Here is a 24,646-nt window from a genome sequence, read left to right on the forward strand (position 1 = left end):
AATTGTAATGAATTTAATTCTGGCTCAATAATTTCTCGGATTGATTAAGTGTTATTGATTCACTAACAAGGACCTGCTCATATTATCCACTCTTTCAGGAGTTTTTGTCTTCAAACGGTCTTTGTGTGTCCTGTAGGGCAGAGAACTACTGGTGGAGAGGTCAGAACAAGCGTACCCTAAAGGTTGGTCAGTTTCCCAGGAACACGGTCACGTCAGTGGCAGGTCTTTCTGCCCATGACATAAGCCGTCCACTGAAAAACAGTTTCATTCACACGGGCCATGGAGACACTAACCCCCACCGCTGCTGGGGCTTTCCTGACAGGATTGATAAGTGAGTCTCTTAATCGTAATCTCACATGTACATGCTGTATTTTCTGTAATTTTTATTGCATTCTATGAGATTATGAGTTTTAATTGGTAATTCTCCAGGGTTTTTTTTAATTGAGAGTGGCTCTATTTTTACGCATTTTCTTTTGTATTTATTGGCCACACAGTCACAGTTATCAGCTTAACTTTGGCTGATTGATTGTATCACTGGCTGACCAATGTATCATTCTATCGCTGGTTTAAACATACAGTGTCCTCCATAAGTATTGGAACAGTAAAGACAATTTTTTTCTGTTTGCTGTGGAGTCAAGAAATCTGTAAATATAATTAAAAGATGCACAATTTTATTATTGGGTGATTCAACACAAAGATGTTTTACCAGCTAAGAAGATCAGCACTTTTAGAGTTTCATCTCCCTATCTGAAGTGAGCATAAGAATTGGAACAGTTGCCTCACAGGTCTTTCTAAGTGTTCAGCTGTGTCCTGTTGCAATGATTCTTCAGATAATAAAAGCAGGGAATGTGTCTTATCAGTTATATCCATTGCTTCTGGATTCTAAGTCTTGCATTCAATGATTACACACACAAACCAAAATGAAGACGAGGAAGCCGACTCTGAAAGAAAAGCAAACAATTTGGATGCTAAAAGAAAAGAGGAAGTCAATTAGAACTAGAGGAAAAACAAAGGGCGTGGAGTAATCAAGAGTTTGGAAACTACCGGCGACATTAGCAGCCAACTATGACCTGATCGGCTGAGAGAAACAACAGTAGTTGATGACAGACAAATCATAAAAGCTGTGAAAATGAACCCTAGAATACATGTCTGTAAAATCACCAACAACCTCCAGAAATCTGGGGTGATGCTCTGTCAATCTACAGACCGCCGGAGAATTTGATACAGAATTACAGAAGCTACACAGCAAGATGCAAACCTCTGATCAGCACCAAAAATAGAAAGGCAAGATTCTTCACAAATGTGAGCCAGTAGAGTTTTGGAACTGAGTTGATGGACCGATGAGACAAAAATGAACCTTTATCCAAGTGATTAGAGAAAAGTGAGCAAAATTGTGGAGAAAAAAGGGAACTGCAAATGATCCTAAGCAAACAACCTAATCTATAAAGCTTGGTGGAGGTGGTGTCATGACATGGGCATGCATGGCTGTCTCTAGAACAGGACAGGGAACAAAATCATCTTGGCTACCAGTATTCAAGAAAATGACACCAAACACCCCGCCAGTTCAGTCAAGGACTACATCAGGGCAAAGAAATGTAAAGTCTTAGATTGCCCAAATCAATCTCCAGATTTAAATCCGATTGAACATTAATTTCACCAGCTGAAGAGGAGACTAAAGACAGAAACTCACCAAAACAAGCAACAGTTGGAATTGGCTGCATTAAAGGCTGGAGAAAAGCATTTCAAAGCATAAGACCAAGAGTCTGATGATATCTATGGGATGCAGACTCACTGCTCTGATTGCATGCAAGGGATCTGCAACTAAACATTAGCTTTTAATCTTTTACATCTGCCTTAAATTCAACTGTTCCAATACTTATGCTCACATCAAATAGTGGGATGAACTCTAAAAGTGCCATAACGTTTTATTTGGTAGAACATGTATGTGTTCAAAGACCTACAGTAATAAGAAAATGTGACATTCTGTAGTTTTGTCGCATATCCATCTTTTAATCATATTTGGAAATGTCTTGACACCACAGCAAAGAAAGCATTTTTGTCTTTACTTTTCCAATACTAATGGAGGGCACTATATGTTTGTATCACAGTGACATTAATGGCTTTGTGTGTTATGTAACCAATGTTCTCAAAAACATGTTCATGTTCTGCTAACCTCGCACAGATGTTCACAAAACTACAGCACATTTGAATAATTGCCACATTAACATAGATCAGAGTAGGGCTCGCTGAGATGAAAGAGGAAATAATTCCTAACTTGTTCATTTGTAATGAGCACTAGCAGTGTAACTCTGTAGACTAGAGGGCCTGCAGCAACAGTTGTATAATGTCTTCATTGAGTAAGATGAAATCTTGCAGGTCACACACTGAATGGACCGATAATTCTGTCATGGCCAATAAGTAAAGTGCCACTTTGATTATCATGGAGCCTCGGCCCACGTATTTGCACGAGGACAGCATTTAAGTACTTTGCTTCATCAGCACAAGGTGGCAGTAGAACACAGTACACTCTGTTTTTGCTAAAACTTGGCCGCATCAACTGATATCATAGCTGTAAATACTTCCATAAAACATCCAGAGAAACATTAGGGCTGCTGTTAAAATCTGAAATGTCTTTTTACTACTTTGGTTATATTGTGTCATTAAATCTTTGTTTGGCAGAGTTTCAGAGCCTGTTTAACTTCAGTCTAAGAAATGGTCTCCTAGATGCACTGATGGACTGCTAAATGCTTTTGTCATTATGTTTCTTTTTCAGTCTATATCTTGGGAATCCCATGGATCCTCCAGATGTGCTGGGGCTGGAGCTGAACTCTGCCAGACCAACTCAACTCCCTGGACGCACTAAGAGTGAGCAAATGACCTTCAGTTAGTAAAGTGCAAACATTAATAAAGGCTCATTCCATTCCATGGTCATAGAGAAACTAGAAGTTTCAAGGCACTTTAAAATTGTGTATTCAGGCCTGAGGAAATCATGTAATATATATAAAAAAAAATGTATCATGGTTTCAACAGAAATACTAGGCAGCACAACTGATAAGAATTTTTATTCTCACTCAAATTTGTAAATGCTGCTATGAACTAAAACCTATAACAGAAAAGATTAATAGACATTGTGATGACATCTGATGAAAAGCCTTTAGGCACGAAACATAGAATATAAACTACAGATCTGAGAGTGTTCTGAATTTTTTATTGGCAAATCAGTTTGAAGTAGTTTAAATGCTTATCAAGAATTAATAAATGACTGAAAAGTAATTTTATTGGTCAAAAATTATGGGAACCCTGTAATCCAAAACCCCACTTTAAACTATTGACTCCAAAAAATAACTCCAACCTCTCAAATTAAAAACAAAAATAGTTTTGCCATTTTCAGTTCACTGCTTCTTTAAAACAGGTCCTTATGCTTTGTGCTTTTTCTTCTCTCTCTGTTACGTACTTATTGTTCTTATTGTTATGTTGTTGTTTTTTCTTTTCCAACCTGCTTTATGCATATGCTATCTTTTGCTTGCTTGCTCTGCAGAGGAGCCTCCCCCTCGGCCCCCTCAGCCATCTTTGCTGGTTAAGAGTAAGTGTGGACCCTCAGTTCAGTTTAAGCACTGCTCATGCCCCCTCTGTTCATTCCTAGCTCCCCTACTCACAGGTACAGCACATCTGTATTGTATGCATTTGTGTTTGCTCTTTCACTCCCTCTATTTCTCTCTCAGTTGCTCCAGTTTTTTAGTTATCATTCATGTGTTTACTGTGGTATGATGTTTAAACAATCGATCCCATAGTACCCATTTTTACACTAAATCATGCTGGTTATAGAGCTGTAGTCAGCAAGGGATCTGCAAATCTCTCTAAGAACTGGCCCGCAAACTGACTTGAAGGTTGAATTATGACATAACTATTTTGTGACATGATGTACTCTGTCCACTAGTGTTGTCACGGTACCAAAATTTCAGTATTCGGTACCGATACCAGTGAAAATCCAAGGTTCTCGGTACCAATTTCGGTACCAAAGCAAAACACAAAAATATGCTAATAAAAAAAATATATATACATTTTTTAAATGTTTTTTAAACATTTATTTTTACATTTATTTTAGTAACATTTAATTTGTCATAAGTCTCGTCTCGAGAGTTTAGCTCCACGTATGTCATAAAAAATATGTTTTTTGTTCGGGAACTTTTATAAAAATATGTAAATTATAATTTTTTGTAAATGTGATGTATATAGGCTACTGTGACTACAAATAAACAGAAACAGACTCGATTGAATAGGTAGGCTATATGTTCATACCACTTTATTTCTGTGTTACTAATTTTCAATCCTGATAAATTAGTTCATTATGATCAATGTATCACTTATTATTGTAAAAAATAGATGCTTTTGGATTTAAATCTTTAACAAAGCTTGCAAACAAATGGCCGCTTTTATCATGTTCGTTTTGTGATCACGCTAGTTCCAATGACTAATTTCTTATTATTTTTCTGATAACTTCTCTTTGTTGAAATGATGGGGTTGCGTGACGTTGTTCCTGAGAGGCAGGTAAAGGGCACGTTTTAGTGAAGTACAGCGGAGCTTCTGGCCTGACAGTGGAAATGCAGTGTGATTTTGGCCTCGGTGCTACAGTTCCTAGGCTATTAGCACTGCGCGCCCCGTTTAAAGCACTGGCTCACAAGGCTAATAAGACCATGTTAATCTGCATAACCTAGACCTTTGGTAGAATTGCTTAGGGCTGTCTTCTACCCAAGTAATCATGAAGACACAGTATGAGACATGTCAGTTTTCAATAATTTCTCTGAAGGAATGTGAAGTATACTTTACCTTCATGACTGTTCTAATGTGTGCTCATATTTTAATTCTGAAATATATTTCTTCTGTTTTACTGTTCCTGTCATTAAATTACATTTGTTTTTTTCCTGTGACTAGAACCCTCCTATGATGCTGTTGGTGAGGACGAGGACCAAACTTCATCAGGCCTTCGGCGGCTCTCTTTGAAGAAGAAGGGACTTAAGCTCAAACCAGCTGCCTGGGTCTGTGCTACCAAAGTAGGTGACCGTTCCACATACAGTGTGCGGACTCCAGAGGGTAGCACTCCCACAGAAGTCTCTCTTATAGACTTTGGAGAAGAGTTTCCATCGACCACACCTTCACCCTCTCCTGTGGTGGAGCTTCAGATCCCAACCCTGGCTAAACTGGCACTTGAAGCAGAGAACATTATAGACAGAACTCCTCCACAGAGCCCCTCACGCTCTCTACCCCGCCCCCTTCACCCTACCAAAGTGGTGGACTGGGATGCCCGGCCCCTCCCTCCACCCCCAGCCTATGACGATGTAGCACAAGATGAGGATGACTTTGAAGTGAGCTCCATCAACAGTGCAGAATGTGGAACTGATGAACCATGCTCTCTACGTACGTCCTGCACTCTTACCGGAGAATGTAAATCTCATGTAGAAGACAATTTATTTTTGCCCTGCAGGCAGAGCAATGCCAGCACTTTCTCGCAGTCTGCTGATATCTTCCAAGAGCTGCAGCAGGAGTGTATGAGGCACCTCAATGTACCTGTGATCTCTACCAGCCCTGGTCTGGAGCCACACTGCCAGATAGTCCTAACTTTTTCTGAGGACAAACCCCAGATACCACCACGTATCCCCATACCACCCCGTCCAGTTAAACGTGCAGGTGGCGATTATGCTCGCTGGTCTGGTGAGCTGTCTCCAGTCTCTGGAAATGAGGATCATAAGGAGTGTCCACCCCGGATTCCACCACGAGATCCCCTCTCTCAGCCGGGGTCTCGCACGCCAAGTCCACATGTGGGCTCCCCTCAGACTCGCAGCAGCCTCTGCTCAGCTTCCTCCAACTATGGCCCATCCTACCTCTCCACCTCACCTGCTAAACTAATGCCAACCACTCAGAGCTTCGCCTCCGATCCCAAATATGCTGCTCCCAAGGTCATCCAGGCACAGGGTAAAGATAAGGAGCCAGCAAAAGGGCCCTGCATTCTGCCTATCGTACGTGATGGCAAGAAGGTCAGCAACACGCACTACTACCTCCTGCCTGAGAGGCCTCCATATCTGGACCGCTACAGTAAGTTCTTCAAAGAGGCGGAGAGTGGTGAAGAAAAGAAGCAAGTAAACACAGCCACTGTCAAGCCCATGGTTCATCAACAAGGGGAGCTCAAGTCCAATTTCTCCTTCAATAACACCAGTAGTCTGACAGGCTGTGGAAATAGAGGGGGGCTAAAGAACTCTCTCAGCCTATGCCGAGTAAGCTTCGATGGCTCATTCAATAGGGCTGACAGCACCAGCAACCATGACAAAGTCAAACTGGTGAGAGATTTGGAGATTTATATGAAACAAATCCATGTTATTACTTGTTTTCTTGAAACATTTGAATGCATCCAATATAAGCTGTCAAGTTATTTTTATGGCAGATTGATTCTTGAGTGGTTTGGGCTGGCTGTGTGATGTCTTAATTGTAGGAACTTGGTATTTGACCAGAGTAATTATAATTTCTTTATATTGTGGCATGTTGATAGACCATAGTTCTGATCATATTTTTGAAAAATCTACATTTTCTACATGGATAACTCCATTAAAGGGTTAGTTCACCCAAAAATGAAAAATTGCCCATAAATTACTCAACCTAAAGTCATCCTAGGTGTATATGATTTTCTTCTTTCAGACGAATCCAGTTGGAGTTATTTAAAATATTGTCTTTGATCTTTCAAGCTGTTTCATGGCACTCAGCAGATGTTGCATGCATCAGTCCAAAAGAAGTTAAATAAAAAGTGCCCATCCATAAAAAATACATGTCTCACATGGCTCGGGGGGTGAACAAAGGCCTTCTGTAGCAAAAATAGCGAAAGTGATGAATACGTAAGCTCAGGGGAGAGATCAAAACAAAACAACGCCACTAATTAGAAGTAGAAAACAAGGATTTGTAAAGAAGAATGTTGGAGGATTCGGATGTAAGCCAAGAGGAGACTTGTTTTCCATTGCAAATGTAAGGAAACTTTGCTTCCTCTGCTCCTGTTAACAAACGTTGGTTTTCACGAGACTGGCGCATGCGCAGCACTGACCTCATACGTCATCAGCCCGGAGCTGCTTCCATGTACAACTGTTGGCGCAAGCTACATTAAAGTGATTATTACATTTTGAATATGGATATTTTTCTTAAAAACGCATCAATTCGCTAAAGGAGGCTTTTTTTGGATGGATGCTTTTTATTTAAATCTTTGGATTGATGCATGCAACATCCGCTGAGTGCCATGAAACAACCAATTACATTTTTTATATAAATCAGACTGGATTTGTCTGAAAGAAGAAAGTCATATATACCTAGGATGACTTGAGGGTGAGTCATTTATGGGCTATTTAAATTTTTGGGTGAACTAACCCTTTAATCCAAAAACTGTCCATCATGAAGGCTTACTTGCTTGATTAGGCTAAAACCTAAATTATCAGTTTGGTTGAATATGATCCTAGTATGTATAGCAGTGAGCTCCATGAGAAAATGCATCCAATAACAAAAATGGTAGAAAAAAATAGCAACTATATTTAGGAAGAGGCTATTATGCACTCAGTGAAAATAATGTTATTGCATTTGCAGACACATTCAGATTTGAACTTAATTCAGTCATGTTGAAAGCTAAATACACTGTCGTTTTGCACTGCAGACTGCACATTGTTTACACTTAGTGCAGTATAGCCTGACTTGTTGGCAAAGGCTATTTACACTAACTCTTTCCACTAGGGATGTGCCGGACCAGTATCGGTACTGAACGGTCCCCTGGCAAATTCCAAATGGAAGTATAAATCCTTATCCCCTTGGAGTGGGAACTTTGGAGTGAGCAGGCCATTTGCGTGCCATTATGTTGTCGTTAGAAATGCACTTGGAGTGACACAATTTCTTCATCTTCAGCTGGGATATCTACAATGCAGCACATGTCCATCAGCAGATTCATTGATGGACATAAAATCAATATACATTTTAAATTTTAAAAAGCTTTATATATACATTTTTATATACTGTATTATATAGACTTATAAAAACTTTTTTTAAAATATAAAATGTATGTTTATTTGCAACAGTTATGCTAACAACAATAAAAATACATTTATGACAGTAAAACAGCGACATCTGCTGATGGACATGTGCTGCGTTGTCACGGGAACATCCCAGTTGAAGATAATGAGGAAATTTTGTCGCTCCTTTTGCCAAGTGCATTCCTAATGACTACTTAATGGCACGCACGTGCCCTGCTCACTCCAAAGTTCCCACTCCAAGGGGATAGGGATGATCACTTCCATTTGGAATTTGCCCGGGAGCCGTTCGGTACCAATACTGGTCCGGCACACCCATACCACCCACCACTGTCTAATTGGGACAGACATAATAACAAGGAATCAATTTGACCACCGGTAGAGTGGAGCAGAAAATAAACCAGATATGCATATATAGCATTTAGTTTTTTTTATTTTCTCATGAAGCTATGCATGGGGGAAGTCGTGGCCTAATGGTTAGAGATTCGAGTTCGAGTTTCGGGCCGGCAGGAATTGTAGGTGGGGGAAGTGAATGTACAGTGCTCTCTCCATCTTCAATACCACAACTGAGGTGCCCTTGAGCAAGGCACCGAACCCCCAACTGCACTTTGTGTTCGCACTTTGGATGGGTTATATGCAGAGCACGAGTTCAGAGTATGGGTCATGTCACTTTTTTGTTTTGTATCATTAGCTCACCATGCATGCTAATGTCACACTTTTTTCGGTTACGTTATCTGGAGTTTGTTTTATTGATATTACACATCAGCCACCAATTTAGTTCCATAATAACCTCACTGATTGCCGGTGTAGGCTGTGGTACAGAAATGCAGCTCACTAGGGTTTGAAAAGGAGCTGTCTTTTAAACCGCTATACTGTGTTGAATTACCGTAATTCCTCAAATAAAAACCGGTAGTCAAATAAACGCTAGGCCTCTTATTGTGGCTGGGGGCGTGGTCAACACAGACAAATAAAGGCCAGTCTTAAAAAAAGGCCAGGGGGAAAATTTGTGCAGCCGAGCCAGATAACGAACGTACACGCCCACTGCCGGAGCAGTTCTCATTCTCGAGTCAAGAACCGGTTGCATCGGTTTTCTGATCACCAGTACACTGAACCGAGAACCGTTTCTGTCAGATGCGTCCGATTTGAGAACCGAGTAGCTGATGATACTGCGCATGTGTGATTCAGTGTGAAGCAAACTGACACACAGAGCGCGTCTGAAACAAACTGATTCTTTTGGTGATTGATTCTTAACTGATTCTGTGCTAATGTTATGATCTCTGTCCACTGGAACGCCATCGGGTTATTTAAAACAATTACTTATCAAACAGATGGAATTAGAAATAAAGGCCTGCCTCTAATAAAAGCCTGCTTCAAATAAAAGCCTGTTACCTTCTGCAGTTCAGGTAAATAAAGGCCCCGGCTTTTATTTGAGGAATTACGGTATGCTCACTTTACTGTCTGTGACTATTTCAAAGCCACTCCTTTACGGACCGTCTATGGATTTATAGTTATTGAATTTGCCCTGTTTAGGTGCAGGAGGCTGTTCATGGAGTAACAATTGAAGAATGTCAGACAGCTTTACAGAATCACAGCTGGAATGTACAGAAGGCTGTACACTACTTGAAGGTAACAGTCATCACAGCTATAATGATTCACTGGCTGGCAGTGTTGGGAAGGTTACTTTGGAAATGTAATAGGTTACAGATTACAAGTTACCCTGTTTAAAATGTAATAGTAGTGTAACTTTTTCAATTACTTTATTAAAGTAATGTAACTAATTACTTTTGAGTACTTTTTGATTACTTTTCTAAATTTGTGAAAATTAAAGAATAATAAATAAAAGCATATACATCAACTCAAATACAGTTATCTAATAAGCATGTGTCGTATTCTGTGTAATAAACTCCTGAAACATTGGTGTTTTTTTTAAACTGCTGTCTCTTTGTATATGATATGATGATAGTTTTCTCAAAATAAGTAAAATGCTCATTAAGTGACACAAAGCAGTTCTAGAAATTATGTTTATGTGCTCGTGTACTCCTATATTGAGGCAGCAGAGGTTGAAAACACTGCGAGCTTCAGTAGGCCTATGTGTAGTAAATGAAACCATGTCTTTGCCATTAATTTACAGGAGGGGCGGACTGGAAAAAAAATTCAGACTGGAAAATTCAAACTCATACAAACAAATTCATGGAAAAAACTATTTTTGGTATGGACCTGTGATAAAAAAAGGTTTAAATATTTAATTTGGGGACATGCTAAATAATTAAAAGTTCTCTCCTGAACTGCACCTTCACTTCTATTTTTCTCTTCAGTCTCTTTATTTTGCCCTGTTATCCATCTCTCTCATGACTTTAATACTCAAGATTGAACAAAACTATACTTTACAATACAATACTCTACAATACTACAATATCTTTATAGAAAAATCCTAATACTGTAGGCCTACACGAGTCATGTTTTTCCCTTACAAAAATTGACCATGCTTTTTTTAGCCTATATACAATAACCTTGTTTTGTTTTGTTTTTTTGCAAATGGATTTGTATTTATTTTTAAATAACATTTTAATTTTTTGGTTACCACAGTTAAACAGTAGTAACTATTTTCTCTGGATTTATAGTAATATATTAAAACGTTAATTTTCGTAAGGGTTGTGTTGTTGTCTGTTCGTAGCTCCCCCTAAACCTATAAAAAAAAATCTGATTGTTTTTCAGCTAAATTACTACTGTAAAATTACAACAGATAATAATGATGTCCTTTATATAGTATTTTGAGTGATGACTGATGAGCAACGTGCTGCTGCTTGATTAAATAAATAAAAAAACAAAGACAAAAAAGCATCTTTACAGATGAAACTGACCTGAAACCCTGAACAGTAGTTCTGCTTCTCTGCTCCAGCTGTGCGCTTCCACAGTCCACTCCACTCTATTCTCTCTCTCTCTCTCTCTCTCTCGCATTGATTACTCGGAGTCTGATCCAAACCGTTTGGCGGAGGCGCGGAGAGCGCGCGAGTCATGACTAACAATTCATGATTTATTAGAGATTTAATTATCAAATGGCGGATTCGCAAATGATCGCTTTACATTTGGCAGGCAATTATACAATAATGATATTAAAATAGCGGGCAAAATCGGCTGCCAGGCCACCGGGAATTGTCCCGGTTCTCCCAGTGTCCAGTCCGCGCCTGATTTCCACAGACACGCAGAATGTGCAGGAGTCATATATTGCATTTTTGGGGCTTAATATTCACAGACACTAGTCCATGTCATGTTTTGATTCAAGTGTACTGACCTAATTTTGATTTAGTCATCCAAAAGGTGGCATATTCCGTCCGCATTTCGTTTTTATGACTGGATTCTATACCCAGACTGTATTTCCGCATCCCAGGAAATTATTAGGGGGGTATGTCTCAGAATAGTCAGTCCAATTTGGGAAAGATATCAGTTAAATCTGTATATGGATGTGTGTAAATATTCAAATGTAATCCACTTTGTAATCGTTCAAAATTTCATAAGTAACTGTAATTTAATTACTCATTTTTTCTTAGTAACTGTAACTAATTACAGTTACATTAATTTTGTAATTAAATTACGTAACGCCGTTACATGTAACTAGTTACTCCCCAACACTGCTGGCTGGTTAGTGGTTCTCTAATTGTAATTAAATCTGTAAGTAATCAGACACAAAATGACACTGGAAATCTCCTTCCTCCTCTGCCTTTGGCACTGGACGTATATCCATAATGTTAATTTTTTCACATCTTTTGGTGTCCAGGTGGAGCAGCTCTTCTGTCTGGGCCTGAAGACAAGGGAGGAGTGTCATAAGATTCTAGAAATATGTGACTGGAATCTGGAGTTAGCCAGCACACAACTGTTGGACTCATATGGGCCAGTGAAGCTGAGGTAGGACGGTCTTTGGCTATGTTTACTCTGCAGGCCTTTGTGTTCAATTCTGAAAACTTGAAGGAAACTAAAAACTGTTTTTATGCATTAATTGAATCTGTGAATCAAAAAACTGAGTCTACAATGTTTTTGCACTTTGATTTTCTTTCTACTCAAGCTTTGTTTTCTTTGTTTCTGTACTGTTCTGTCGTAACTCCACTTACTGCGACTCAAAATGATACAATGCTTCTGCTTTAATTTTTGTCTGTAGAGAGTGCATTTAAAAAAAAATTTCAGCTCGCAAGGGGCAATATAATCATCATACATACAGGTGCATCTCAATAAATTAGAATGCCGTGGAAAAGTTCATTTATTTCAGTAATTCACCTCAAATTGTGAAATAAATTCATTAATACTGTAAATATTTGTATTCATTGGAGAGAAATCATAGATTGCTTTAGAATAAATCATGCAATTTTAGTGTTACACTACAATACATTAACACTGAGGTACAACTGAATGTTTGTAGATGCATTTAGGTGATAAAAACTATGTATTTGAGCTTGTACGTGCCATTTGACGTTTTTCAGCTTCACAGATACCAGTTATACAAATCAGAAAAGGTAAAAGATTCAACTCAAATGAATGTAGACAAATGTACATCATAGGAAGTCAAAGTTGCCTAGTACTGACATCACTCCCCAATATTGATTTATTGGCTAGGAAGAACCTTCAGTCTAGACATAGGGGACCAATGGAGACTTTAACCCTTATGTTATGTTGAGGACATTTTCGGGTAATGTTGAGTCTTAATTTGGCCAAAACTTTCTCTGTGTTTCAGCAAATGGAATGATTTTTGGTGACAAATCTTATTTTGACATATATTTTGGGAAAATGCTTGGAAAATTTTCAAAAACTCAATACACTGTGGGCAAAATTCAGGGTTAATGGTGTCACCTAGTGATCAACTGTAAAAAATACAAATTTTACCTCTTCCCAACAGGGAAAACCACCAACCATTAAGAATGCATGATTATATGGTGTCATGGCTTTGCAATTTGCTTTCAATTCATTTTAATGGAAGTTAATAGGGCCAAAACAGCCACGAAGAGTAAATGAGTAAAAGAGTAAATGATGCTGCACAAAAACTAACAATGCATCAAAGCCAATGTTGTTACTAATCTTTGACATGCCAAAGACTGTGATAAAAGGTAAAAAAATCCAATCCACAATCACTTTTTATATTGAAAATAAGTCATTTTGTTAGTTTTTTCCCCCCAAATCAGTGACATAATTTATGAACTTGGCAATTAAAGAGTACAAATCTTGGATTTATTTGTTAAACATTTAGTAGTATTAATGAGGACTGACTGACAGGTTGATTAATAGATTTATGCAAAAAAAAAAAAAATTTTTTTTTTAAATATTTATCTAATACATTTTTACAGCAGTTTAATTTAGTGGATATTTCATACCAACATAACGGAAGGGTAGTGAATTTGAATGATACACAAGGGTTGAACCCAGCACACTGCATGAAACATTTGGAATCACAAGCAATGAACTGAGATCAACAGCAGATTACTGTTTCGTCGTAATTCTCAATTCTGTAATCACAATATATTTGCCATCAAATTGACACCATACTTTCATCAGCCCAGAATTGTGATTTAACGCATGTGACATGAATTCCAATATTTTGAAAAATCATATTCCACTTTGTGCTGTGTACATTATAAAAAATCAACAACAAAAAAAACCCATCTAGGACACATATTAGCTAAAAAATAAATTGGATGGGCCACTTTTGCTTCCAGTCTGAAAATAGCCTTTCTTGTTGTTCTATGCTGGTGCCTACTGATAATTTAACCTTTCTAAATTCATATGATATTTTTATGTAGTATTCCTTATAAATGGCTGATCTGTAGAACGAGCCTATAATTTTCCAGAAAACTTATGTTCTTAGTTCCCAACTCTTCCAATACTTTGATACTTTGATTCAGTTTGTGATGCTTTAGAACTTTGTCACATGCTGCTTTAAAAAAATTCATTGAATTAATATTCCATTAGTTTGAACATATTGTAATCTAACAATATGAAGGTGAAATCAACCCCTTGAACCAGTATCTAAATAAATTAAAAACTTACATGTGTGTATTATTCCTAAGCCAGCACATTTTTTTTATTGCTGCTGAAATATATGAAAAAATGTTTCTACACTTCTGCTTGTGCAGGACTGTATTTCAAGATGCTTTTTGTGTTGCTTTTATTTATAAGGTGAATTTTTGATTATATAGTATATTATTTAGTATCTATTAGATTTGCTACCCATTGTCAAGTGTTGTGTGAATTGTATGAATTTTTATTTATTTTTTGTATTTTATTTTTTGCAGACAATAATGCATTGGAAAAGCCCCATGCCCTGAGAGCACCAATGGCACTCCGAGGGCTAACCAGGACTTTATACTAGCACATTTTACCTCCAGATCTGACCTGCGTGTGTGTGTGTGTGTGTGTGTGTGTGTGTGTGTGTGAGAGAGAGAGAGAGAGAGAGAGAGAGTGCATACATGATGCAGTGACTGTGCTCTTCCTGAAATCATTCTCTAGGGTGCAATACAGAGTTCACAGGTCAGAATTTAAAGAACCTGATTTTGTTTTCCAGTTGATCACAACAGATGGAAAACAAGTTGCTGCTTGTCATTTTTCATTGTAATTTTGTAAACAAGAGGTAAACAAAGTGTGTGTGTGTGTGTATATATATATATATATATATAATTTTTTTTTCTCCAGATGTTTTGGTTATCTATATGCATCCGATTCGAGTTATTCTTTGTTACATTTTTGTCAGTTTGACATTTGCCTTTTTAATTTAATCTGTTTTGTGTGGGTCACCTGTAACAGTAAGAATTCTTGAATCCTGACCCAGTTCAAATGTTGTATATGTTAAATGTATCTATGTTAAAAACTTTCATGTTGAACTATCATTCTTTATCACCTGTTAACATATACTTAAGACCCTATTTCTGTGCTTTTTTTGGTATTATTTTTGTGCTTAGCTCATTAATCACAATGAATCACTCCTTTTAAGCCAGCTGACCTTGCTGGTGATATCAGAAGCCACAAATCAGGTTTCATGATGATTTGCACAATGCGGCTTCAAATCTGAAAGTAAAAAGAAAACCGTGAAAATGCATAAGAAAGGCCTTCAAAGCACAAATAAGAGAACCTTTTCTTCTTGTCCTCACCTTCAATTTTAAATTGGACAACGTCGAACATGATAGTTTCACTGCTTTCTGGAATAGCACCAGTTTCAAATCTAAAGGCTTCTGTGAAGTTGAACAGTGACCATGTGGCATTGTTGGCAGCATTACACTCTGCAGTAGGATTTTTTTTTGTTTTTTTTTACCAATGAATGGCACAATTCTGACTGTCAGTCTAATTCATGCAAATGAGCCACACAGTGATGTTAAAAGAAAGATCTTTTTTTTTTTTTTTCTGTACAACTGAATAGCAGTGTAACAGTGTTGTGTTTTGACTTAGCACCCTAGCTTTGTGAATGCTCAGTGTTGTATGTGTGGATATCACATGGATGCTTCTTCTGGGTTTATGATGGAACACTGTCCACTGTCCTTTTCCTGCATCCTAGCAATCTGAGAATGGGAGTTATAGTATTTGTTACAATGGCAAACTTCATCCTGCAATGCTGTCGATCAGTCCAGAGTGTTAGCTAGTCCTCTAGTTTTACATTTATGCTGTTGTAATTGTAGGAAAACTGAAGTGAGTTACCCAATAACAATGTGTCCCTGTTCTTGTTTCTGTCTAGTATACCTATGTACTCAAAAGGTTTGCTTTGGATAGCTTTACAAATTAGAACCTTGGTATCCTAAATGTGTAAGACACATAATGATGCATAATTTATAGTATATATTAATATATATAAATGTATTTTTTATTAAAATGATTATTTTTTATCTTTTTCTATGGAAGTGTCTTAATATTTTCTTTCTTTCTTTCTTTCTTTTAACCATTTCCCCAGTCTGGTGAAGCTTTTTGAAAGACCCCACATTGGCAAAGTGGCAAAGGCCATGTAGTATGATGATCCCCTTGTCAAGGTGTAAAGACCGCTATAAATGTTAATGCAGACCCATTCATTCATTCATTCATTAAATCACTCATTCATTCACTGTGTAAGGGGAACAATAAATACAACTTTATTTTATTTTCTCTTTTGTTTTTTTTGTTAAAATTGAAATTTTACAATACAAATGCCAATTATTTAGTGTATTTTTGTCCTCTCACAATTATTGATAGATGTATAAACCAGTGTTGTAGTCTAGACCAAAAACAGAAGACAGTCAAGTCCAAATTCACAATCTCCTAAATTCCATGAAAAAAAAAAACTGGCTTGGAAACTTATTTAACCCTCTTCTGGTCTCGAGCTTAATACTCGCTATAAACCCAAAAGAGAGGTATCCATTAAAATTGAAGCATTTAAAAATCATTTAGATTTATCAATAGATGTTATCTTAAGCTTTTTAAACTGATTTTACAGCACAGGGGAGATAGATATGTAGGCAGATTTTTATGGTTGCCAATAAAATTCATAATCTCATGGCCCTCAACCTATTTTTACAAAGCAAAATAAAACCAAAACAAATTAAGTTTGTTGTAAAGGGCATTCAATTTTTTAACTGACAACTTTGAGAACCTTACAGGAACATTTTGTAAAATATTTTTTTCTTTAAAATTTTTAACAGACCCCATAGAACTCTTCTGTACCTATAATCTATGTTTACATGAAGGATGCTGTGTTTTGGCATAGCTTGCACATTTATGCTTTACCGTCTCTCCTGCACAATGGCTGCATATTCAAAATAGATTGCATTCTAATGACTAGTGGACAGCTCTCTGCACAGTATTCTGACAGAAGTAAATCATAATCATAAACCGGTCCTGTGATGAGGTTCAGAGGATGGATGGAAGACGACAGGGTTGGCTTGCTGAGACTCGTGCATTTATTAAATGAACATGTGATTCTTAAAACAGCCACAATTCAAAACAATCACCTCTTTCTTGGCATTCCATGGCCCTTGACCTCGCACGCAGAAGCCCGCCCCCTGAAAGGAAGCATAACAAATTGGTGTAATCCAAATGGTCTTTTCTTTGGATAAGGGCAATAAGGAGATCTGCCAATAGCCTTTTGTTAAGTCCAGTGTCTTTATTATTATTGCGAATAATCCACACAGAATTGTGTGAAGCTGACTGTTTTAGGCACTGAAACTATTGGGCTCGCCCAATATCTGTGGAATTCTTCTATTACCCCCATCTCTAGAATTGCCTCTAATTCAATCTGAACCACCTGTGTCTTGTGTACAGGTAAACGATATGGCCAGGTGCCCACTACCACCTCTGGCTTGGTCACAATATGGTGCTGAATGATATTGGTTTGACCGGGCAGGCCGGGGCAATAACATGTCTGCAAAATTTGTGTGCTGTTGATTGTCCCTGTGCGTTGTGGACATGCCTATACTAACTTGCTCTTTAAATAACAAAGAAAAACATTGCGCAAGACTTTAGACCAGGTTTGAGTTGGTCTATGGCGCAGTCTATTTTCAGTTCCTCAAAATAACAATGTGCCAACAGTGCACCTGAACACACCTCGTATTCAGACCAGCACGCCCCTAAGTGCTCAATTGGGCACAAATGCATTTGCTGTTTAAACAATGCAGTGAAGGACGGGAAAATGAGAACTGCGTCTGGATGAAACTAGCAAAAGCACTTGCGCCACGCATTGTGCCGCATTGCGCGAGGTGTATGACAGGGCCCAATCAGTTCATATTCAACTCATCTGCATGTTTTTTTAATATCACTGTCTTAGTACATCAAGTCAGCATTTTAAAATGTTACAAAAACAAGCTCCCAGGGATTTGATCTTGGTTGTCATTTGTTGAAATAAATATTTAAAAAAAAAACGTGTGTTTGTGTCAACCGAAATTCCGCAAAACCTGTGTGAATAAGTGAAAAAAATTAACTAAAATATTAGCAAAAATAAAGCAAAGGGAAACTGAAATGTAGCTAAGGCTTGTAAAGGAGAGAAAATGGTTGCAAGTGGACAAAGAAGTAAAAGTAGCAGCAGTTCAAATGTATAATGATCTTTGCCCAATGTTCTACATTTGCAGACAGGATCTGAAAATCACAGGAAAATCACATTTGCTTCAGGTGTCTCAGGTGAAGACATTAACGATGGCAAAAATCATCATAAATGTGAAACATGTGGACGAAATCACCCTACCTGCTTGATGAAGAAAGAGTCAACATGCCTTCAAAGGCATTAAAGAAAACTTCTGTAGAAGTTCATGATCCATGCACTCACACAAATTTATTTTGCTACTTCCAGTATTGTGACAGTTCTCATTTCTCCAGTGGAAAAGCCACAAAGAGGAGTACTCACTTATGCTCTACTGGACACACAGAGTGACTCCGCATTCATTTTGGAAGATCTTCTTGATGACTTAAATGCAGAGGTGGGTAGTAACGAGTTACATTTACTTCGTTACATTTACTTGAGTAAATTTTTTGGGGTAACTAATACTTTTTGGAGTATATTTAAAGATGGGTACTTTTACTCTTACTTGAGTAATTTTTTGGGGAAAAATCTGTACTTTTACTTCGTTACTGTGGGCGACGCTCCTCTCGTTACTTTATCTTAATGCAATAATTGTTATAAATGCTTCAGTTTGCGCCGTCTACTTTTCTCTGGGCAATGAGCGATGCCCATTCGCGAATGATTCATTCTTTTGAGTCAGTTCTGTTCAAACCAGTTGGCAAACGAGTGAATTGGTTCATGAATCAGTTTGAATGATTCGTTCAGTTCCCTGCCGCACGCGCTGAGCGTCTGAAGCGGTTCACTCGAAGTTGTAACATTTAAGAACATCAGCAGCGTTGAAAACGTGGCTATGCAATTGCACTGAATTGAAAGCAAATCTGCAAAGGCTATTATTTGCTTGCGATGGAGATCTTATTAGATGAACACCGCGTGTGCTATCTACTGTTTAACAGGTAATAATTTGGGCTACACTCGATTACACTACACGATACCACTTTGACATTAGTTTGTTGTAGGCTACGTGTGTGGCTTATAACAGAGGGGAGTCAAGTTGAATGCAGCTTCCAAAAGACAAAAATATTTTCTATATTTGATACAATCACACTGGCGTGAGAACTCAGTGAGTCATATCATCAGCTGCTAAATTCAGATCTGTGTTCGCTGGCTGGCGTTGAGCCAGAGACAGACGCGTATTACAGCACTGCGCATTTTAACCAATCACACAAGATTCTGTTGAGCTTATTAAAGCATTGGCCAATCAGAGGCGTTCCGATGAGTCATCGCTGAAATGCCGGTGCTTCCTTCACTCGCTCACTGACTGAATACCTCTTTCTGGCGAATTCTCTCGTCAGAAACAACAAAGTGCAGATGTGTGTGTACGAATCTATAATTAAGGTATTGATTTCAGTGTTAACAGGTTTAGTGATTTTAATGGGAGTTTCTGAGAGTGATTGATAGACTGTCAGTGAAAATGATCTTTGATAATGTAAATTGCTCTCTTTCTGAACAATGAAAGATTAGCAGCCGTTTTTTTATCACATTGACTTTCAATGTTAAATTCACATTTAATATAAAGTAATTCATATTAAAAATATGTTATGGCATGACACCTATATTACTTAAGTAAACAGACAGGTTTTTATAATAAATTACATAATTAGGCTACTTTGACCATCGCATATTATCATTATTAACAATTTATGAAAAGTTATAATCCAGATATTTCATTATATAGTTCATGCTTCTGGGAATGTTTCTAATAAAAATGAAAAAAAAATAAAACATAATGCTTAATAATAATTTGCCAATATGTTGTGGCTGCTGTGTGTCACATGACGACCTCCCTATGCCTAGACACAATTAATAATGATATTTCCACAATATTTACGCTTGCAGAAATATACATTTGTTTACATTTTGCAGAACAGATGAAAGAAGATCCGTCAATGTGCATTTGGTTCGTAATGTTCAGATGTTCGGTAACTTAGCGGTCATGTTAGGAGTTTTCACTCTTCTTCGTGTCAGAGGTTATTTATACATATATAATACATACTTATATCATTTATTTCGTGATGCAAATCCGAATTTTCATCAGCTGTTACTCCAGTTTTCAGAGTTATGATCCTTCAAAATATAAATCTAATATATTGATTTATTACCAGTGCTGGAAACAGTTTTGCTGCTTAATATTTTTTTGGAACCTGTGAGATTTTGTTGAGGATTATTTGATGAATAGAAAGATAAAAAGAACATCATTGATCGTAAATCAACATATTGGAATGATTTCTGAAGGATTATGCGACATTGAAGACTGGAGTAAAGGCTGATGAAATATATATATATATTTATACACACACACATACATGACATATATTTTATCTATATAAGTCGTAGCCTAATGGTTAGAGAGTCGGACTCCCAATCGAAAGGTTGTGAGTTCGAGTCCCGGGCCAGCAGGAATTGTGGGTGGGGGGAGTGCATGTACAGTTCTCTCTCCACCTTCTATACCATGACTTAGGTGCCCTTGAGCAAGGCATCGAACCCCCAACTGCTCCCCGGGCGCCGCAGCATAAATGGTGTGTGTGCTCACAGTGTGTGTGTGTGTTCACTGCTCTGTGTGTGTGCACTTCGGATGGGTTAAATGCAGAGCACAAATTCTGAGTATGGGTCACCATACTTGGCTGAATGTCAATGTCACTGTCACTTTCATATCTAAATAAAAATAGACTCAGTATATATGACCCAAAGTAACTAGTAACTTGAGTAGATTTTCTATCCGATACTTTTTTACTCTTACTCAAGTAACTATTTAGACTAGTACTTTTACTTTTACTTGAGTACAGTTTTTGGGTACTCTACCCACCTCTGCTTAAATGTGATCAGTCAGTCAGTGCAACTGAGACTCAGAACCATGACAGCTGTTGACACCATCACTGCAAGTAGAAGAGTTTGTGGTCTGCTAGTTCAAGGACTTCAAGCAGTCAACTCTATTCAACTACAGCAAACATACTAGAAATTTAATTCCAGTTGACAAGTACTATATCCCAACCAAAAGGACAGCACTACAATAGCCTCACCTCAAACATCTGGCCAGTAAATTGCCACCAAATCATAACTGTGAAGTCAGACATGACTGCCGATCAGCTCTAACTCCCCTCAAAGTCATAATAGTTTGTGAAAATGAAACATTTGTTCAAAGAACTGAGCTTGGCTGGAGTATTATTGGACTCTCAAATCCATGAATAGAAAGACAGGGAGATCAGAGCTTCGTCCATATGCGGTGAAAGAAATAACTATCCAGTCACTCAACAATGTCTTGTAGATTCTTTAGTCAGATTTCAATGAGAAAGCTTATGAGGATAAAAGTGTGTCTCAACAGAAAGTTCATTTCATACAGCATCTTAGTGCCATTATCAAACAGAAAGATAATGAACATTATGAACTTCCTCTAGCTTTCAAGTATAGTGGCTGACCCTCACTGTCAAATAACAAAAGGCTACCAGCTGCCTGTTTGTAGTATTTGAAGAAAAGTCTAACACGAAATATTGTGATCATTACAGGGCTTTCATGTAGGAGATAATTAACAAAGGTGATGATGAACCAGCCCCAGCAATACCTGAAGGAGAAACTGTTACATTCTAAACCATGGGGTGTACCACCCTCAGAAACCAGATAAGCTGAGGGTCATGTTCGATTTTTCTGCTAGGTTTTGTGGAATATCTCTAATCAAAACTGCTGACCGGGACTGACCTAATTAACTCTTTAGTGGGAGTAATTTGCCGCTTCAGGTAAGAACTTGTCGCAGTCACCTGTGACATAAAAAAGATGTTTCATCAGTTCCTCGTCCCTTCTGACAAACGTAATTATCTAAGGTTTCTATGGTGGGAGGGTGGAGACTTGGAGAAAAAAAACCTCAAGGCTATAATATGGCAGTCCATCTCTTTGGTGCTACATCATCTCTTGGGTGTGCTAATTTCATTCTGAAGTACTTAATGCAAACAGCCTCAAGTGTTTGTTGAAAAAACTTCTATGTAGACGATGGGTTAACCAGTGTTTGTTCAGTTCATGAAGCTAAAGAACTGATCGTAGATGCTCAAGCACTGTAAACGTGGAGGCCTATGTGCGCTCACTTGCTCTAAAAATGCTGCTCATCTGTATATTAGACTTTATTTATTTGTGTGCTCACAATAAAAATACAAAAAAACTTTGTGAAATAATGAAAGCAAACAGTATGTGCTTTCTGCCATCATGGTCTGTGTACTTCACCGTGTAACACTATGTAAATCTTTCCCTTACGGGCATAAAAATATATCTATTACTAACGATGCACACAGTGATTAGCTTATTCATAGAAATACACTGTGTTCTAAAGTATTCTGCAAGTGACATATCAATAGGATTTCAGTATAAATAAAATAAAAAAATAAAAAAAGAGTCCGATTTTAGTTTGTGTCGTTTTTCACATCATTTCAGGTAACTGGTATCAATCTCAGACTGGTTTGGTCAATAGTTCGCCAGGTCTTCTTAGGTAAATGGAAACCCTACTTTAAAGAGATTGTTCCACATTATTAAGCAAGTCCCAGTTCTCATGAAATATGGTGGGGAAAAAAGATCTTTCTGAAGATGAAAAGTATGAAACAATACAAAAGGCATCATAACAAATAATGTTTTGCTAGAAGAAAATAGAGATTATTGAACTGTCAAAAATAAAAATGTGTTTAAAAAGACCAATTGCCAATTGTCAAATTCTTATTTTCTCTATATCTATATCTAATAAAAAACTGTCACTGCCAAATGATTTAACCCTATTACAGTTAAATAGACACACACGTTTAAATTCATGAATTACTTCAAAACAGTATTAGGACATATACAAATCTAGGTTATAAATATATACATTAAGGTTTAGTTTTCCCAGAAGATAAAATACAATTTACAGCAGTTATCCATTAAAATTGTTACTTTCTTAAGCATCAGTAATATGCATCACTATTGCACCTAAGTTGTCTTGAAAATTAAAAAATGAATATCAAAATCATGAAATCACTTTTGGAAGGGTATGCAGATGATTTTTCTTGAGAACAGTGAGCAGTTTAGACCCTTGAAAATTTATCACAAAACATAAAAAAACGCAGCATGAAGAATCAAGCTTACATAAATAAATTATATATATATATATATATAAATTCTGATCTTATATACAGTAGGTGGCCAACCAAAATGCCGGTGCTACTGCCGCGGCGTCTGTCAAGTGCATATACAGCTTTTGACCGCTGAGTGGCGGTTATTAAGTTATTAAACAAGCGCATCAAAGCACATTTTCGCAAATAGACGTTAGTTTTGCCTCACCAATGTTTTACATTTGACAGCTGCAGTCTGGGAAAATGAAAGAAAAACACTAGTTAAAATATTTAATATATTTAATATTCACAGATGAAAGTTTGGTACTTATGAAGTTATGTGTATTTCTTAGAATGAATTCAAGCAGGATAAATATCAAGTGTGTTCCTGTGCTTATATTTTCTCTAAGATACACGGAATTAAACCATATTTTAGATTTGACACATTTAATAGGTATGCAGTATTATTTATATGAATTAAGTGTTATATTATTCAAAAGAAATTGTGATTTACATCGGAGCATTAAAAGTAGTATCCTATTTTAGTGAGCTATAGGCTACATGGATTAATATGCAAAATGTCAATATTTTCATATATTAGGCCTATATTTTAATTTATATTTTAAAATTCCTTTAACAAAACAACAAGCATTTTTGTTATTTGTTACCTGTCCTGTATTTTGACAGATATATTGTTAGGAAAAATATATCTGTCTGTAAACTGATTAAGAAATTCTTGCATGTTTTATGAATTATTTCCTTTATTTTAGTAAAACGTGAGGCACTGTATAATTTCGTTCCAATTATTTAGCCCATACTAAGCCTAAAACAAGAAACGAATAAATGAAACCTGCACGATTTAGCTAAATCATTAAAACTCTAAAGAATGGAAGGATTATTAAAACATCACGTTTAAACTCAAGTTCTCTCATTATAATCAACAAAATGCACACAATGTACAAAAGAGCCCCCCTCCCCGACTTAAAATCAATACTCAATTGACAGAAATTTTTCAAGTTTTAATATAGTTATTTATCATTCATTTACCAGTCAAATTTATAACTGAGACAAGATGATTAAAAAAAAAAACGTAACGTTATTACCTTAATGCTGGAAAGACCTTTATCTTATTTTTGTCTTGTGAAGTATTTGTAAGTCTGTTGTGTGAAACCTCTTGTTCAGTGGAGTACTAAAGAAAAGCATTTTTGTTTAACTTTTGTTTAAAATTAACATTTTGCAAATTCTGCAAGTATATAAATTTATTACTACAACTGTATATATAATGCTTTTTAATATATTAATTTTATAAAATGGTTACTACTCACAAAACATATACATTTTACAAGGTTATCGTTATTATACTGGATTCTGAACAGGTAACTCAAAACACTGCAGTTGTCCGATTCCAAATGCAAGTGAAACATTGTGAACATGGACAAACTCTTTAGCATGTGTTTGAGTTCTTTAAGTTCAATATTGCATGCAAACCA

At 37.0% G+C, this 24,646-nt stretch overlaps 1 protein-coding gene across 10 annotated transcripts in view; it reads left to right on the forward strand.

Moving 5' to 3' along the window:
* The window catches only part of LOC132155152 (activated CDC42 kinase 1-like), a 126,822-nt gene extending 111,795 nt beyond the window's left edge, over positions 1-15,027 (forward strand). For 6 of the 10 annotated variants that reach the window (XM_059563999.1, XM_059563998.1, XM_059563992.1 and 3 more), the window contains 7 exons: positions 137-331; positions 2,774-2,865; positions 3,539-3,583; positions 4,933-6,332; positions 9,579-9,674; positions 11,824-11,951; positions 14,324-15,027. In XM_059563999.1, the coding sequence (XP_059419982.1) occupies positions 137-331; positions 2,774-2,865; positions 3,539-3,583; positions 4,933-6,332; positions 9,579-9,674; positions 11,824-11,951; positions 14,324-14,330 (1,963 nt within the window). In that variant the 3' untranslated portion in view covers positions 14,331-15,027. Of the gene's footprint in view, positions 1-136; positions 332-2,773; positions 2,866-3,538; positions 3,584-4,932; positions 6,333-9,578; positions 9,675-11,823; positions 11,956-14,323 lie in introns of those variants that run through there. The other 4 variants (XM_059563994.1, XM_059563995.1, XM_059564001.1 and 1 more) reach the window with 3 other exon arrangements.
* The last annotated feature ends 9,619 nt before the right edge of the window (positions 15,028-24,646 follow it).

The sequence above is a fragment of the Carassius carassius genome, chromosome 12 (genome assembly GCF_963082965.1).
Source record: "Carassius carassius chromosome 12, fCarCar2.1, whole genome shotgun sequence".
Taxonomy (NCBI): Eukaryota; Metazoa; Chordata; class Actinopteri; order Cypriniformes; family Cyprinidae; genus Carassius; species Carassius carassius.